The 15,032-nt window shown below is 47.9% G+C and overlaps 1 protein-coding gene across 2 annotated transcripts in view; it reads left to right on the top strand.

Moving 5' to 3' along the window:
* The window catches only part of LOC122931929, a 79,749-nt gene extending 64,939 nt beyond the window's left edge, over window positions 1-14,810 (top strand). For both annotated transcript variants that reach the window (XM_044286019.1, XM_044286017.1), the window contains exons 8-9: window positions 464-565; window positions 12,732-14,810. In XM_044286019.1, coding sequence (XP_044141954.1) covers window positions 464-565; window positions 12,732-13,004 — 375 coding nt within the window. In that variant the 3' untranslated portion in view covers window positions 13,005-14,810. The remainder of the gene's footprint in view (window positions 1-463; window positions 566-12,731) is intronic.
* The last annotated feature ends 222 nt before the right edge of the window (window positions 14,811-15,032 follow it).

The following is a 15,032-nucleotide window of genomic DNA, read 5'->3' as shown; positions in this document are numbered from 1 at the left end:
AGCTAATTATCTAGAACAGAGTATGCTAGTCATTTTTTCAATTTTAACCTATTAAAAATATTGATAATTTACAAAGCTATTCCCGTTTTATACCAATGATGGAGCTCCCTTGCGTTCTAGTGGTGCCCACTTTGGTGTCTATGAAGGAGCTCCATATTGGGTGGCTAAGCACGTGTAAGGTGTAGAGATCTCATGTAACTACATCCTCACAGATGAAACTTCTGACACATCTCTACGACATATACGTTTTTTATTTATTTTTTATAAAGATAAATTTGAACATGAAAAATACACATTTGACATTGATAATGTGCAAGAAAAGGTGTAACAGTCCTACCATTCCTAATGGTCATATTTCTAGGTCATCACTGCTTTTTTCTACTCGACCATCAACTTCTTGATACTGTCAGTATACCTGTGCATTATAGGTTATAATTCTCCTGTCTTCTGTGTTGTCCCTTAGGATAAGAAATGTAGAGCATTTAAATGTGAGGGGGCGGATTGCTTTAAGAGTCAGACTGCTGCCCAAACCAAACTGTGTCAAGCTGGAATAGCCCATTGTGAGGTAATGTATGTAATAATATTAATAGTAATAATATAAATGTTCTACAATCTTGACATTTTAAACATATATGGGGGGGGGGGGGGGTCATTTACTAAAGACTGGCATTTCACACATAAAAAGCCCCCGACAATGTAACCATTTTATTAAAAGGAATCTATTACCAGTTTTATGGTGTCGTAACTAAGGCCTCTTTCACACTTGCGTTGTCCGGATCCGTTGTGTACTCCATTTGCCGGAATTACACACCGGATCCAGAAAAACGCAAGTGAACTGAAAGCATTTGAAGACGGATCCGTCTTCAAAATGCGTTCAGTGTTACTATGGCAGCCAGGACGCTATTAAAGTCCTGGTTGCCATAGTAGTAGTGGGGAGCGGGGAAGCAGTATACTTACCGTCCATGCGGCTCCCGGGGCGCTCCAGAATGACGTCAGAGCACCCCATGCACATGGATGACGTGCCATGCGATCACGTGATCCATGCGCTTGGGGCGCCCTGACGTCACTCTGGAGCGCCCCGAGAGCCGCACTGACGGTAAGTATACTGCTCCCCCGCTCCCCACTACACTTTACCATGGCTGCCAGGACTTTAGCGTCCTGGCAGCCATGGTAACCATTCAGAAAAAGCGAAATGTTGGATCCGGTAATGCGCCGAAACGATGTTTAGCTTAAGGCCGGATCCGGATCAATGCCTTTCAATGGGCATTAATTCCGGATCCGACCTTGCGGCAAGTGTTCAGGATTTTTGGCCGGAGCAAAAAGCGCAGCATGCTGCGGTATTTTCTCCGGCCAAAAAACGTTCCGGTCCTGAACTGAAGACATCCTGATGCATCCTGAACGGATTTCACTCCATTCAGAATGCATTAGGATAATCCTGATCAGGATTCTTCTGGCATAGAGCACCGATGACGGAACTCTATGCCGGAAGAAAAGAACGCAAGTGTGAAAGAGCCCTAAGGGCAACATAAACTAGTGATAGATCTTCTTAGCAAAATACTAGGTCACTTTCTTTAAGTGACCCAGCCATTTTTGCCAAAATCTTGTATTGAACAGCTCCAGAGCGTGCTGCTGATTCAGAACTGTCCATCGGAGGCAGGTGGGTGGGGAGAGCTGTGAGCTCAGGAATATAGGGACTCATTGCCTTGCGCTGGAGCTGTTAGAACAAAGCAGCATAAAACTGCTGACAGATTCCCTTTAAGGGGCATGGGCCTTTTTATTCATTTGTTGCATCTGTCATGTCTGTGTGTCAGAAACCGATTGTGCGAAAGAATAATTATTGTTATGGAAATGAAAAGGAATGGGTAACAGCAAATTTTGTTTCCGTATTGTGGATTTATGTTTAGATATGCGATCTTTCACCATTTGAATTGTCTCCCCCACATACAACAACCCGCACGGGCATTTGATAAGATAAATGACATTTCTCGCCCAGTTTCCTTGGGGGACACAGAAGACCTTGGGGTATAGCTCATCTCCCTAGGAGGCGTGACACTAAGTGAAAACTGTTAAGCCCCTCCTCCACAGCTATACCCTCAGCCTGGAGAGAGAGACTGCCAGTTTTTGCTTAGTGTCCAAGGAGGCAAGACACTCCCTGCTACTGCAGGGCTGTTTTCTCCTGTTTAGTTTTAGTTTTGCTTTTTACTTTTTTTCTTTTCTTTTTCTTCAGATCATCAGGGACAACAGAGACGCACTAGACCTCTCTGTTTCTCCCGGAGTTGAGCTGCGCCAGTGCCGGCATCCGCACTGCTGCCTCCCCCACAGAAGACAAGGTGGACCAGGGCAGCCTAGCTCCCCTGCATCCCGCCAGCGTAAGGGTCGCCCGCACGCCAAGTCCCTCTTCCAGCGTCCTGCCACTACGGTGCCAGTAGCTGAAGGGGCGACCCTGCTGGAACAGACCGAGGGTGAAGACGGCTATGGTGAGAGATTGGCTTCTCCAGCCCTACGTCCCCCCCCTCACCCCTCACCCCACCCCGGTCTCCTGCGTGCCTGACCCCCATACTGGGCCTCTGGACCCTTCTGTCCCTGCTAGACTAGGCTGGCCCCTGGGCTGCCGCAGGGCGACATTCTGCTCCCTCTCTCCTGGTCTCCATAGGACATTAGCACCTTCTCTCTGCAGGAAGGATGCCTAGGGAGCTGCAGAGGTCCGCACCTAGCTGCCCCTGACGGAGGGGTTATGCAGGCTTCCCACCCTCACTGGCACCCGGTCTCAGGTCTCCCTCTCTTACCGGCCACTGCTTCAGGGCCAGGGGGCCCGCGCCTTGCTGCCCCTGACCCTCCTCTACCCTCATGGGCACCGGTCCAAGGGCAAGGTGGTTGTGGCTGCCGGCCATATGGTGCAGTGAAATGGCTGCCGGGCGCAGGGTCCTCGCTTCCGGGCAGCGGGGTGGGCACCCGCGGCCTGCAAATGAGCGCTATGCTTCAAGCCCCCGGCCGACCGTCGGAACATTCCGGTCGGCCGGGCGCAGCGAAATCAGGGTCCCCGGCTCTTCCGGCCCGCGGGGTGGGCATCCGCGGCCGGTATGTGCAGGCGCCGCTCCGTAGGCCCGGCCGGTATTTGAATACTGTGCGGCCCCGGTCAGCCGGGCGCCGCTACAAATTTAGGCCCCGGCTTCACGGCCTGCTAGGCCGCAAAATTCCGGCCTCTGTTGGAGGGGGCTGGAACTTCTCCAGGCGCGAATTCTTCGCGCCTGGAGGTTCCCCCGCCCCCAGGGGATCGCAGCGCCGCCCCCCAGGCCGGATCCCTGTTAACCCTTTGGGTACAGGCCGGCTTCGGATGGGCCTGTGTGGCTGCCCCCCCCCTTTTTTTTCCCTGCTTCTCAGGGATTCTGTGCCCCTATAGGTGGCTCACCTTTCTGCCTCAGTGAGGCTGTTATAATAATAAAAAAAAATAAAAAAAAAAAATATATATATATTATTTATTTATCTATTATATATACCTTGTGGGCTGCGCAGGACGCTGCAGCCTGATCTCAGTAGTGCTGCCTGTATACATGCCCCCCTTCCATAGGCGGCATGTCGCGCTCCCCGGCTGCGGCGCTGCCAGGGTCATTTTCCCCTTCTAGGCGTTTTTCTTGCCCTCTTCCGCGATACGGCGCTGGTCAAGTGCATGCGGCCCTTTCTGTAGGCAGGATTCGTCACCCTCTCCAGTTATGACGCCTGCCATGTGCAGGACCCCCCTCCTCGGCGGGATACTGCACTCTCCCTGGCTGCGGGTTGGCCTTGTGCATGAACCCCTCTTCATTGGCAGACTACGGCAGTTTCTCCGGATACGGTGCTGGCCATGTGCACGGCCCCCTTCCACAAGTGGGACGCTGCCTCTCACTGGTTTCGTTGCCGATGATGTGCATGACCCCCATCATTCTTAAGCGGAATACTGCACTCACCGGATACGGTGCTGGCCATGTGCACGACCCCCTTCCATAGGTGGAACGCTGCACTCTCACTGGATTCGCTGCTGACCATGTGCGTGACCCCCTTCCATAGGCGGAACGCTACACTTGTGCGTCGCTGACGCCCATAGGCATGGCTCCCTTCCGTGGACGGCATTCGGCACTCTCACTGGATTCACTGCCAGCCATGTGCATGACCGCTTTTCCATAGGCGGTACGATGCGCTCTCATTGGATTCGTTGCCGGCCTTGGGCATGCCTCCTTCCCTGTGGCGGCATACATACACTCCCTCGGTCGGTGGTTGTTCTCTAACCGGTACGTTGTTGGCCATGTGCATGAACCCCATACGTGGCGGGGTGCTTGCACTCTCACTGGATCCGCTGCCGGCCGTATGCATGACCACTCTTCCGTGGGCGGTGTACGCACTCTCACTGGTTTCGCTGCCGGCCATGGGCATGCCTCCTTCAGGTGACATACACACATTCTCACCGACTGCTCGCACTCTCCCTGGATGCGATGCTGGCCATGTGCATGACCCCCCCCCCCCCCCCCACTTTTTTCTGGGCGGCATACTACACTCTCACCGGATACGTTGCTGGCCTTGAGCATGGCCCTCTAACATGGGTGGAACGTTTACGCTCCCATTGTATACGGTGCTGGCCTTGTGCGTGACCACCCCTCATTCCTGGGCGGAAATTTGCACGCTCACGAGGTTCAAGGCTGTTCTTGTATGTGCTGTGTTGGACTTGCACATGTTTCCCTTTATTAGCGGAGTTGTTACACTCTCACGAAATTTCGGTGTTGGGTGGATTGTTGCACACTCACTTAATGCTAGGATAGCCCTGTGCATGTCCCCCTTTCACTAGGTGGACTTCCTGCTGGATACTGTGTGGCTATGTGCATGGCCCCCTTCTGGGCGAAGTATGGTACGCCCTACTTCTCTGACGTAGGTACGACCTTGGGCATCACCCCCCTTTTTGGGGCGGGCCTTTGCACTCTTACAGACTACAGTTTGCTTATTTTTCGGGGCGGTCAGTTTGCGTTCCATCGCATAAAATACTAGTCTTGTGCATAACTCTTTTTCAGTTTGCACTTTGCACTTCCGTAGATTCTGTGGCGCTCTGTGGCTGGCCCTCTTCGCTGAGTGATATTTTTGCAGTGAGCGGACGCTCTCGTGCGTTGTTCGGGCCGCGTATGCCTCCTCGTTCCGTAGGTGGGTTGGCCTCACTGCTTACGGGGCTACTCGTACGTATGCCTCCTTTCCTCCTGCGACATATTTCTTATCTTGGGAGTCGGTGGTTGCAGCAAGACTTGCATTATTCTCTACAGAGATCATTCTGTCCACCTGTGTGAGCCTCAGGTGTTGTCCAATGAACAACAAATGAATACCTTTTATATATATAAGTAAACGGGCTCTACCTGCTCGCTACTGCACCGAGCTGGGCGGTGCTCATTCATTTCGTTGGCCCTTCCGCCCGGGGAGTGTTCGTGGTTCCTAGATACGTACCCATTCGTCCTCCCGTGGCATTGTTTCCCTGCGCTGGTGGTTACATGGTCGAGAGTGCTGTCTGCAGCGCCCGTCGCATTCTATGTTGGCTCTGGCGCGACTACAGTCCCCTCACCTACTACTATTTCCTCCTCTTCGAGTGCGGTGTGGTATGATTCTTTCCGGTTGGCGCCCTCGGCGTTCAGTCTGCTCTGCTACCAGGTTCGGCCACTCTTCTTGGGAAGGTCATCCAACTTCTCTTGGGTGCTCGCTTACCCAGGTCCGGAGGTCCTCCACCTTGGGTTCTTCAGGGTTTTCGCCTTCTGCGAGGCGGTGAACCGGGCGTCTCAGTGTAGCGGGGTTCTGCCTTTGGGCTGTCCTATGGCTTCTCTGTTACCCACTCCTCCTTTCGTTTGGAGGGTGTTATGCCGGCCTCTTTCTCGACTGCCTTTTCTCGCCGTCTCTGTTTGGCTCCCACTCGGTACGGGTCACTCCGAATGTGGCTTCTGTTCCGGCCACGCTTCAGAGGCTGTTCCTTCACTGCCCTCCCCTCTGGGGAGAGCATGGTTGTTCATGTTGATGGTTCTGGTGTTCCTTTTGGCCTCGTACTGTCCCCCTTGTTCAAACTGGCTGTACTTGCTGTGTGCCTATTTACCGGGTCTACCGCGTTCTGTCCTCCCGCTGGGTGCAGATTGCGTTTTTTTCCATTCTAGGCAACGTTTCTGCTATGGACTTACCTTCTCGGTAACTTGGGAGGACTACCATTTAGTCAAGATTGTCTTTAGATCCCCCACACCGGGACTGTAGTCCGTCTTCCTGTGGTGGCTACATCGGCTTGGGCTTTAGCCTGTCTTGTACTGGCATCTGGCGGTTGCTGGACGGACCCTTTGGTCCCTGTCTGTCTGTCCTTCTGCTCCCCCACTCCGGTGGATACGGAACACCTTTGTTCGGGGCCGACGGGACCAGTTCTACGACCGTTCTGCCCGGGTTACTGGTCTGCGCCTGTTCATTGGGTTTTCGCCCGCTTGCCCAGGCGACTATTGTGGGCTCGCTAGTGTCACTCCTGGCCGTGTTTTCGTCCAGGATCTGTGGTAGGAATTAGGGCTTTCCTTGGGGTTCTGTGGGAAGCTGGGCGTTCCCCCACTCTGCCTTTCTCTCTCCATGGTTCTGTCTTTCTCCAGTCCGGCCTGGACCTGGGACTGGGACTCTGTTGCTTGAAGTATCAGTGTCTGCGCTGTCCTTCCTCTTTCAGCGTTCCCCGCCCCTCTGGGCCTGTCAGGACCTTCTTCCGTGGAGCGGCTCTTGGTTTCCTTTTGTACCGCCCTGGGAACTACATACTGGGCTCTTGGCGCTCCAATCTTTCCCTTGGAACCGTTACAGCAGTTCTCTCTACTCCTTCTGTCCTGTACGGTTGTGTTTCTGTAGTCATCGTGTCTATGACGGGTGCCTGAGTGGCGGCCCTTCTTGTTCCGAGCCTTCTGTCTTTCCCCAGGACAGGGCTGTTCTCCATTCTGTCTCTTCCTTCCTTCTGAAGGTGGTGTTCGTCTTTCCTTTCATCAAGGCAGTCGTCCTCCCCTTCTCACCCCCGGGAACGGACACTTCACCGTTTTGGACGTTGTTTGGGCCTTGCAGTTTTTCCTTGGGGATCTCCGACTCTTGTCGACGTTTGGTCTCTTGTGTTTCCAGGAGGTCCGCGCAGAGGGTGGATGGCCTCCAGGGTGGCTTTCCTCCGCTTTCTCGGAGTGGCTTTTGCTGTGGTTGCCGCACCAAGGGCAGGGTTCTGCTTTTGGTGTCGCCATTCATTTCACCAGAGCTGTCGGTTCCTCCTGGGCCGGAGACATTAGGCTTCGGCCATGCATTTGTGCAAGGCGGTCACTGGTCTTCCTTGCACACCTTACCGAGTTCTGCAGGGTGCATACTCGGGCTTCGGCGTATGCTGCCTTGGGCCGCCTGGTCGGCAGGCGGCGGTTTTTTGATGCCTTCGGGTGCTTCGCCTTGGTGCTGTGGTCCCTCCCCTCTTGGACTGCTATTGAACGTCCCAAGGTCTTCTGTGTCCCCCAAGGAAACTGGGCGAGGAAAACGAGATTTTTGTATAACTTACCAGTAAAATCTCTTTCTCGCTCTTTCCTTGGGGGACACAGCACCCACCCATTCTTTGTTTTTCTTGGCACGGTTTCCGAGTTGTTTTACCCTTTGGGTAGTTGGCTTGTTGGTTCCACTTTTGGACTTTGCCTTTTTTTCACTACTTGGACACGCAACTGGCAGTCTCTCTCTCCAGGCTGAGGGTATAGCTGTGGAGGAGGGGCTTAACAGTTTTCACTTAGTGTCACGCCTCCTAGGGAGATGAGCTATACCCCAAGGTCTTCTGTGTCCCCCAAGGAAAGAGCGAGAAAGAGATTTTACTGGTAAGTTATACAAAAATCTCGTTTTTTTGTGTCACAAGTGTAGTAGCCTCTAATCTTCCCAGTGCGTGGGTGATAGAAATATTGTCCTTTCTGTACATTACTACTTTGCATGCAGTGGAGACAAGGAAATGTACCTCCCTTTTGACTGACCAAAGTTCTCTGGATCTGTGTTTTTGTACTGGTTCCAATATCTGAGCGAACCAAATGATCCCTCAAATTAGAGCTACGTTTATTACATATGAGAGGCGGATTTTTAAACTCCTCTACCATTGGATAAGATTTACCCAGGATGTGCCAGTGTTTGCGCACAATATTATCAAAAAGATGGTTGTATGGATGGTATTTATGAACAAATGGTATGCGTGCACCTGCATTCCTATCCCTTGCTGTAATTATACCTTCACAAGCACTCCTAGCTTCCCTGAGTATCCCCTCTGGGTAACCTCTGTCCCGGAACCTGGAAGACATCTCCTCAATTCTCAAGCTTTGTGCTTCAGGAGTTGACACTATCCTTTTAACCCATAAGAATTGGGACTTGGGGATAGCCTTTTTCAGGGGAAGTGGATGCGCACTCTGGTAGTGTAGTACGCTATTTCTATCTGTTTCTTTACAAAACAAATCTGTGGCCAAACACCCATCCGTCTGTTTGGATATTTATACGTCCAAAAAGCTAATGGTATGGCAATCATACGTCATAGTAAATTTTGATTCTTCCCAGACATTATTTAGATGTTCTAGCAGAGCGAGGAGGGGCTCGAGTGGCCCCGCCTATATGCAAAAAATGTCGTCAATGTATCTTTTCCATACCATACCAGCTTTAATGAGGACGATGCAACTCGGATTTTGTCACAGGTGACATCCTCAATTAAATTCTTGGCCATTCCTGCAAGTGAGTTCAAAAAGAGACATTGGGAGCGGGAATCAAGAAGGTTGGCCTCATATGAATTACATGCCATAACCCTTGCGGAGTATTTTAAATTAAACCGGACCCCCCGGGGGATGCGCGTACATTTGCGCCCCACTTTCTTTTCTGATGATCCGAGTTATTGTGCGGACTTTGAGAAAATTATCAATAAATGTTCACTGAATTTAATTCTATTGACTGTTGACAAATTACAAAAAACTATAGTGGATCTAAAGGAGAAGATCGCTACTACTGAACAACAATTACAGGACTCCTTGAGTTCAGAGGAGTTCACTACATTAAAGAGTACCGTCGATAATTACATCGAGACCTACCAGTAAAGAGACCCAAGAGAAAAAGAGATCTAAGTTTCCTACGCGACGGTGAAGACTACCTGCTAAATCGAGTGTATCGATAGGCAGGATCCATCACAAAGATCTCGTCATGGCTACAGAGGAGGATCCAAGTCTGGATATCAGTATACCTCAAGCTCGGGCAGCGACTCGAACGACTCGCAGGTGACACGCCCTTTTTACAGACGGGGCTTCGGACGGCGTCCTCCTCGAGGAAACGCCGGGCGGGCAGAAAACATCGGAGGTCTACAGCGACCCCCGCAACTGAATGTGACAACGCGGTCTCAGGTAGGCGAGCCTCGGTGGTAATCAATCTATCTTCTAAATCTATCTATGTGAACACTATGAATATTTTGGAGAGGGGCCTGTCATTTTCCCCAATCAGTTACTTCGATACATTCCAGATGGACATTAACCTCCAACAACTTGTTTCGGCGGGTGAGATTGAAGGCGCATTTTTCTGTGAAGGATTCGACTTCACAGATGGTAAATGCCATTGATAATAAAGAGGGATCGGTGTTGAATCTGATGGATATAGGTCCTACACCTGAAAAGTAAATTTACACCCCCTAAAGGTTATCACCCTGTTGAGACATTTGTCCATCTTGTGACCAAAGAGGTCCAATCTAAGATGGAGGCAGCAAGAAGAGGCGAGCTATGTATAACTAGCAATATCTCCACTGAAGAACGACAGGCAGTATACAATTTGATGAAGGACCAATACTTGGTGGTGAAGCCCGCCGATAAGGGCGGCTCCATTGTGATTATGGATAAAGATAAATATATACAAGAAGCTGATCGCCAATTATCCTACACCACCACGTATAAAAGATTGGACTAGTAACCCGGATATTTCGCATCAAAGCGAAAATTATGGAATTAGCATCAGGGTTATAAGATTCGTGGGGTTATTGATGACAAGTTATACGAGTTTTTGATTAATCATTCACCAGTGACACATGTGTTTTATCTTTTGCCAAAGGTGCACGAAACACTTATTAATCCGCCTGTACTGGCCAATTGTGGCCTCGGTAGACTTCTGTACTGTCTCCCTTGACAATTGTATTGGAGAAAGTTTTGACACCATTGCTAAAAAACACTGATTCATTCTTGTTGGACACGTCCCACTTTCTGACTATTATTAAGGAGTTAAATAATATCCCTAATGACTGCTCGCTTGTAACGATAGATGTGTTGAGACTCTATACCTCTATAGAGCATTCTAAGGGTGTGGAGACCACCACCACTTTGTTGCAGTCGAGTGGTTACTCCAGTGAACAACAGCAATTTTTGGGGGATTTGTTACATTTAGTTCTCCATGAGAACTATTTCCTATTTGGCGACCAATTTTATGTACAACAACGCGGGACGGCGATGGGCTCGAATGTGGCCCCGCCCTACGCAAATATATATATGTCGTCATTTGAAAAGCACCATGTTTATACACATGAATACTTTAAGCGTTTTGTTATGGTATGGAAAACATACATTGATGACCTTTTTTGCATATGGGCGGGGCCACTCGAGCCCCTCCTCGCTCTGCTAGAACATCTAAATAATGTCTGGGAAGAATTAAAATTTACTATGACGTATGATTGCCATACCATTAGCTTTTTGGAGGTACAAATATCCAAACAGACGGATGGGTGTTTGGCCACAGATTTGTTTTGTGAAGAAACAGATAGAAATAGCGTACTACACTACCAGAGTGCGCATCCACTTCCCCTGAAAAAGGCTATCCCCAAGTCCCAATTCTTAAGGGTTAAAAGGATAGTGTCAACTCCTGAAGCACAAAGCTTGAGAATTGAGGAGATGTCTTCCAGGTTCCGGGACAGAGGTTACCCAGAGGGGATACTCAGGGAAGCTAGGAGTGCTTGTGAAGGTATAATTACAGCAAGGGATAGGAATGCAGGTGCACGCATACCATTTGTTCATAAATACCATCCATACAATCTTTTTGATAATATTGTGCGCAAACACTGGCACATCCTGGGTAATCTTATCCAATGGTAGAGGAGTTTAAAAATCCGCCTCTCATATGTAATAAACGTAGCCCTAATTTGAGGGATCATTTGGTTCACTCAGATATTGGAACCAGTACAAAAACACAGATCCAGAGAACTTTGGTCAGTCAAAAGGGAGGTCTCCACTGCATGCAATGTAGTAATGTACAGAAAGGACAATATTTCTATCACCCACGCACTGGGAAGATTAGAGGCTACTACACTTGTGACACAAAAAATGTCATTTATCTTATCAAATGCCCGTGCGGGTTGTTGTATGTGGGGGAGACAATTCAAATGGTGCAAGATCGCATATCTAAACATAAATCCACAATACGGAAACAAAATTTGCTGTTACCCATTCCTTCTCATTTCCATAACCATAATTATTCTATCGCACAATTGAAATATCAAGTTATAGAGCAGGTGCATCAACCAAGGAGGGGAGGTGATTTGAAGAGATTGTTGTTACGCAGGAGGTCCTTTTGGATACATACGTTGTTTGGCTTTCACATTTGATATTTTTCACAGACTGCAATGCCACGAAGTTAACTGGGAAGGACACGAATCAGGATGTCAGGTGTTTGCACCATTAGCTAGTGATGTCAGTTCCTGTGTTACTAATTGATTGATGTCATGATCATGTGACTGTGATCTTATGTCTATAAAATGTGAGAAAGTGTCAGTGTATACTGTGCAGTTGAGGAAGGCTGACATGCCGAAACGCGTTCTGTGAACCATTTAATAAAACATATTCTGAAGAGAAAGCACGTCTGCTGGGATCATTTCTTATGCAAAGTTATGTAGAGGCGGTGCCTCTACATAACTCTGGCGGATCCACAGTCAGCTATAGGGGAGATTAAGGTCGGCGTCTAAAACGAAGGTCCTAATAAATGACCCCCACAATCCGCTATCTAGTGGATAGCAGATAGATTATTGGAATACCCCCTTTAACTCAATGACTATGCAAAGGATTTAGACTGAATCAGAGGAAAAGACCTTAATAGGGTTCTCCAGTAATAATTTTAAATGGCTCCCAGCAAACCTGTCTTAGAATGCGAGCAGGACTGGTTGCCTCCACTTACACATCTGTCTCATTGGCACACTGGTTTACAATAGTTGGTAAAGATGGGATCCTGCCTCATCAATGTGCACTATATCCAAGTGGCAGAGCATAAGGTGCAGTGAGGTCCCCCAGACAGCTCCGCAGGTCCTGCTCACAGTCTCTGGCAGCCATTTTAAATTGTTCCCAGAGAACCTTTTAAACCGCTATAAAGAAATGAATGATCACAAAATGTTGATACATTTCTGCAGCTGAAATACTTGATTTGGGTGCATGAAAGTGGGACAGATTAGTCCAATTTAGATTTGGTCGAAAGTTTTAGTGGACAGGATATTGGCTCATTAGGACACATTTTAAGCACTTCTGGAAAATGTTGACTGCCATAAGGTCTGTGCTGAAGTAGTATATTTAGACCTAAGGACTGGATCAGATCCTGTCCTGGTGTGGGGAAAGTCTTTTCCCATCTCCTATCTAACCCTGTCCTTGGCACTAAACGTACTGTTCCTACACAGACCCACAATATGGACATGTGCAATATAAAGAACATATTTCTTTCTTTCAATGCAGTTGCAAAAGATGGTGAGAAACGGTGCCATCTCTTATGAGGCGGGCTGCAGTAATACCTGCTCCACCAGCACGAAGTCCTGTGCTGCCATCACTACTAGCGACTGTTTCCAGGAATGCTGCAGTGCTACAAATACTGGATGCTGCATGAAGTTAGATGGCCAGGTGCACTTTAACACTGCTCCTCCAGTTCGGAAAGGATCAATCCTGAAGATATTTAGTATGGCCTTCTTTGTTATTTTCATCTCCCGCTTCATTTCTTCTTCGCGGGTATAAATGTGCATCAGTTGATGTCCTTTGCAGATGAACTTTGCCTGAGAATTTCTGTATAATTTGTTTTCCCCAGAACCTAAGGAAAAGCCCACACTTTTACTGAGGCGTCATACATAGTGTAACATATACATATTGCTGGATTTGGCATCTAATCAATAGAAATTTACTATCTATACTATCCTATGAGAATATGAAAAGAGATAATTAAAGGGGTTTTCCAGTTTGCATCCACACCCTTTAAAATAATCATTTATAAAGGTAGCTGTAATTTTGTAATGTATTTCTTTTAGCTTTATTGCTCTTATCTTCCGTTCTGGGCTGTGGTCACATGACCGTGTCCATTAAGTTATCTCTTATTTCCTGTAATGTTATGTCTATAGACATTTTAAAGTAGCAACAAGGGTAGTGATAGGGGAGTGTCTATGTAACTATCTGGGTGGGAGGAGCTATAAACTAGCAGGGTGTTGTTAGGGACAGTGATAGAGGGGAGGGCTATGTAACTAGCTGGATGGGAGGAGCTATAAACTGGCAGGGTCTTGTTAGGGACAGTGATAGAGGGGAGGGCTCTGTAACTAGCTGGATGGGAGGAGCTATAAACTAGCAGGGTGTTGTTAGGGACAGTGATAGAGGGGAGGGCTATGTAACTAGCTGGATGGGAGGAGCTATAAACTGGCAGGGTCTTGTTAGGGACAGTGATAGAGGGGAGGGCTATGTACCTAGCTGGGTGGGAGGAGCTATAAATTACCTGGGAGTTGTAAGGGTCCATGCTGGACTGTGGCAGAGAAAGGAGAAGTGCATCATGGGTTTGGTTGGATACAGGAACAGGAAGTGCTACATACAGGATGGAAATCAACCTTAAGAGATGTGTTTACATGGTGAAAACAGGTCAGGAGAGTCCAAATAAATAAAAAAAAGCATGGGTAAGATATACATGAGGTAAGCCACTACATGAGCACATCTGTTAAAACTCTTGGAAACCCCCTTTAAATATGTATATTGTTTTTATGCCCATTCGGCACATTGATTTCCTTTACTGTATAACAATTTTACATTTCACTACAAACTATTAAAAAAATTCCTGATAAAAAAAATACACAAAAAATAAACGTCAGCTAAAGTCCTAGACCTCATACTCACAACTTCATTCCAAATTGAGCAACAAGATATCATTCATCTATATATATAAATATATGAATTGGTATGGTATCAGCCAGTACTTTACAAGTGCTATACGTTACATGTGTCGTGTGCATAAGGTCTTGCTCCAATTTTATTTGTATAAGCACTTTCACTTACCATCCAACTTCTTATAAAGTACATAACATACATTTTTCTATGCCTGATTTAACTTAATTCATCATATTCATGATGATCTGCATGGTTGGCAGAAATCTGGTTGCATGTGCTGATAGGACCAATGGGTACAATAGTTTGAAAAAAAGAAGAGCAGCAAATGTTTTAATATACAGAAACAAAAAAGTTCTCCCCTCTTGTGATGCCAGGTAGACTGGCATATCACTGTGGCGGACTAGCGGTGGTGTATCTTTTATGCTTCACTTTTTTCTTAGACACTTTTATGATGGTGTTAAAGTTTAAGGGATGCCACTGAGCTTTTACCTGGTTAAAGATATTTTGCCTTTTTTTTTTTGCTTAATTGCCTAAAAAGAACCAGTCCTTTCTCCTGACATGTATGGTTTAGCAATTACTTGCACGATCTATGTAAGGCTGCATGCACACGACCGTTGTTTTGGTCCGCATCCAAGCCACAGTTTTTGGATGCAGACCCATTCACTTCAATGGGGCCGCAAAAGATGTGGACAGCACTCCGTGTGCTGTTTGCATCCGTTGCTCCGTTCCGTGTTCCGCAAAAAATATATAACCTGTCCTATTCTTGTCCGTTTTGCGGACAAGAAAAGGCAGTTATATTAATGGCTGTCCGTGCCGTTCCACAAAAATTGCAGAATGCACACGGACGCCATCCGTGTTTTGCGGATTCGCAATTAGTGGACCGCAAAACACACAACGGTCGTG

Source organism: Bufo gargarizans, chromosome 3, assembly GCF_014858855.1.
Source record: "Bufo gargarizans isolate SCDJY-AF-19 chromosome 3, ASM1485885v1, whole genome shotgun sequence".
NCBI classification, from domain to species: Eukaryota; Metazoa; Chordata; class Amphibia; order Anura; family Bufonidae; genus Bufo; species Bufo gargarizans.
Note: the sequence above shows the minus strand (reverse complement) of the source record. Positions and strands in the feature narration are given on the sequence as shown.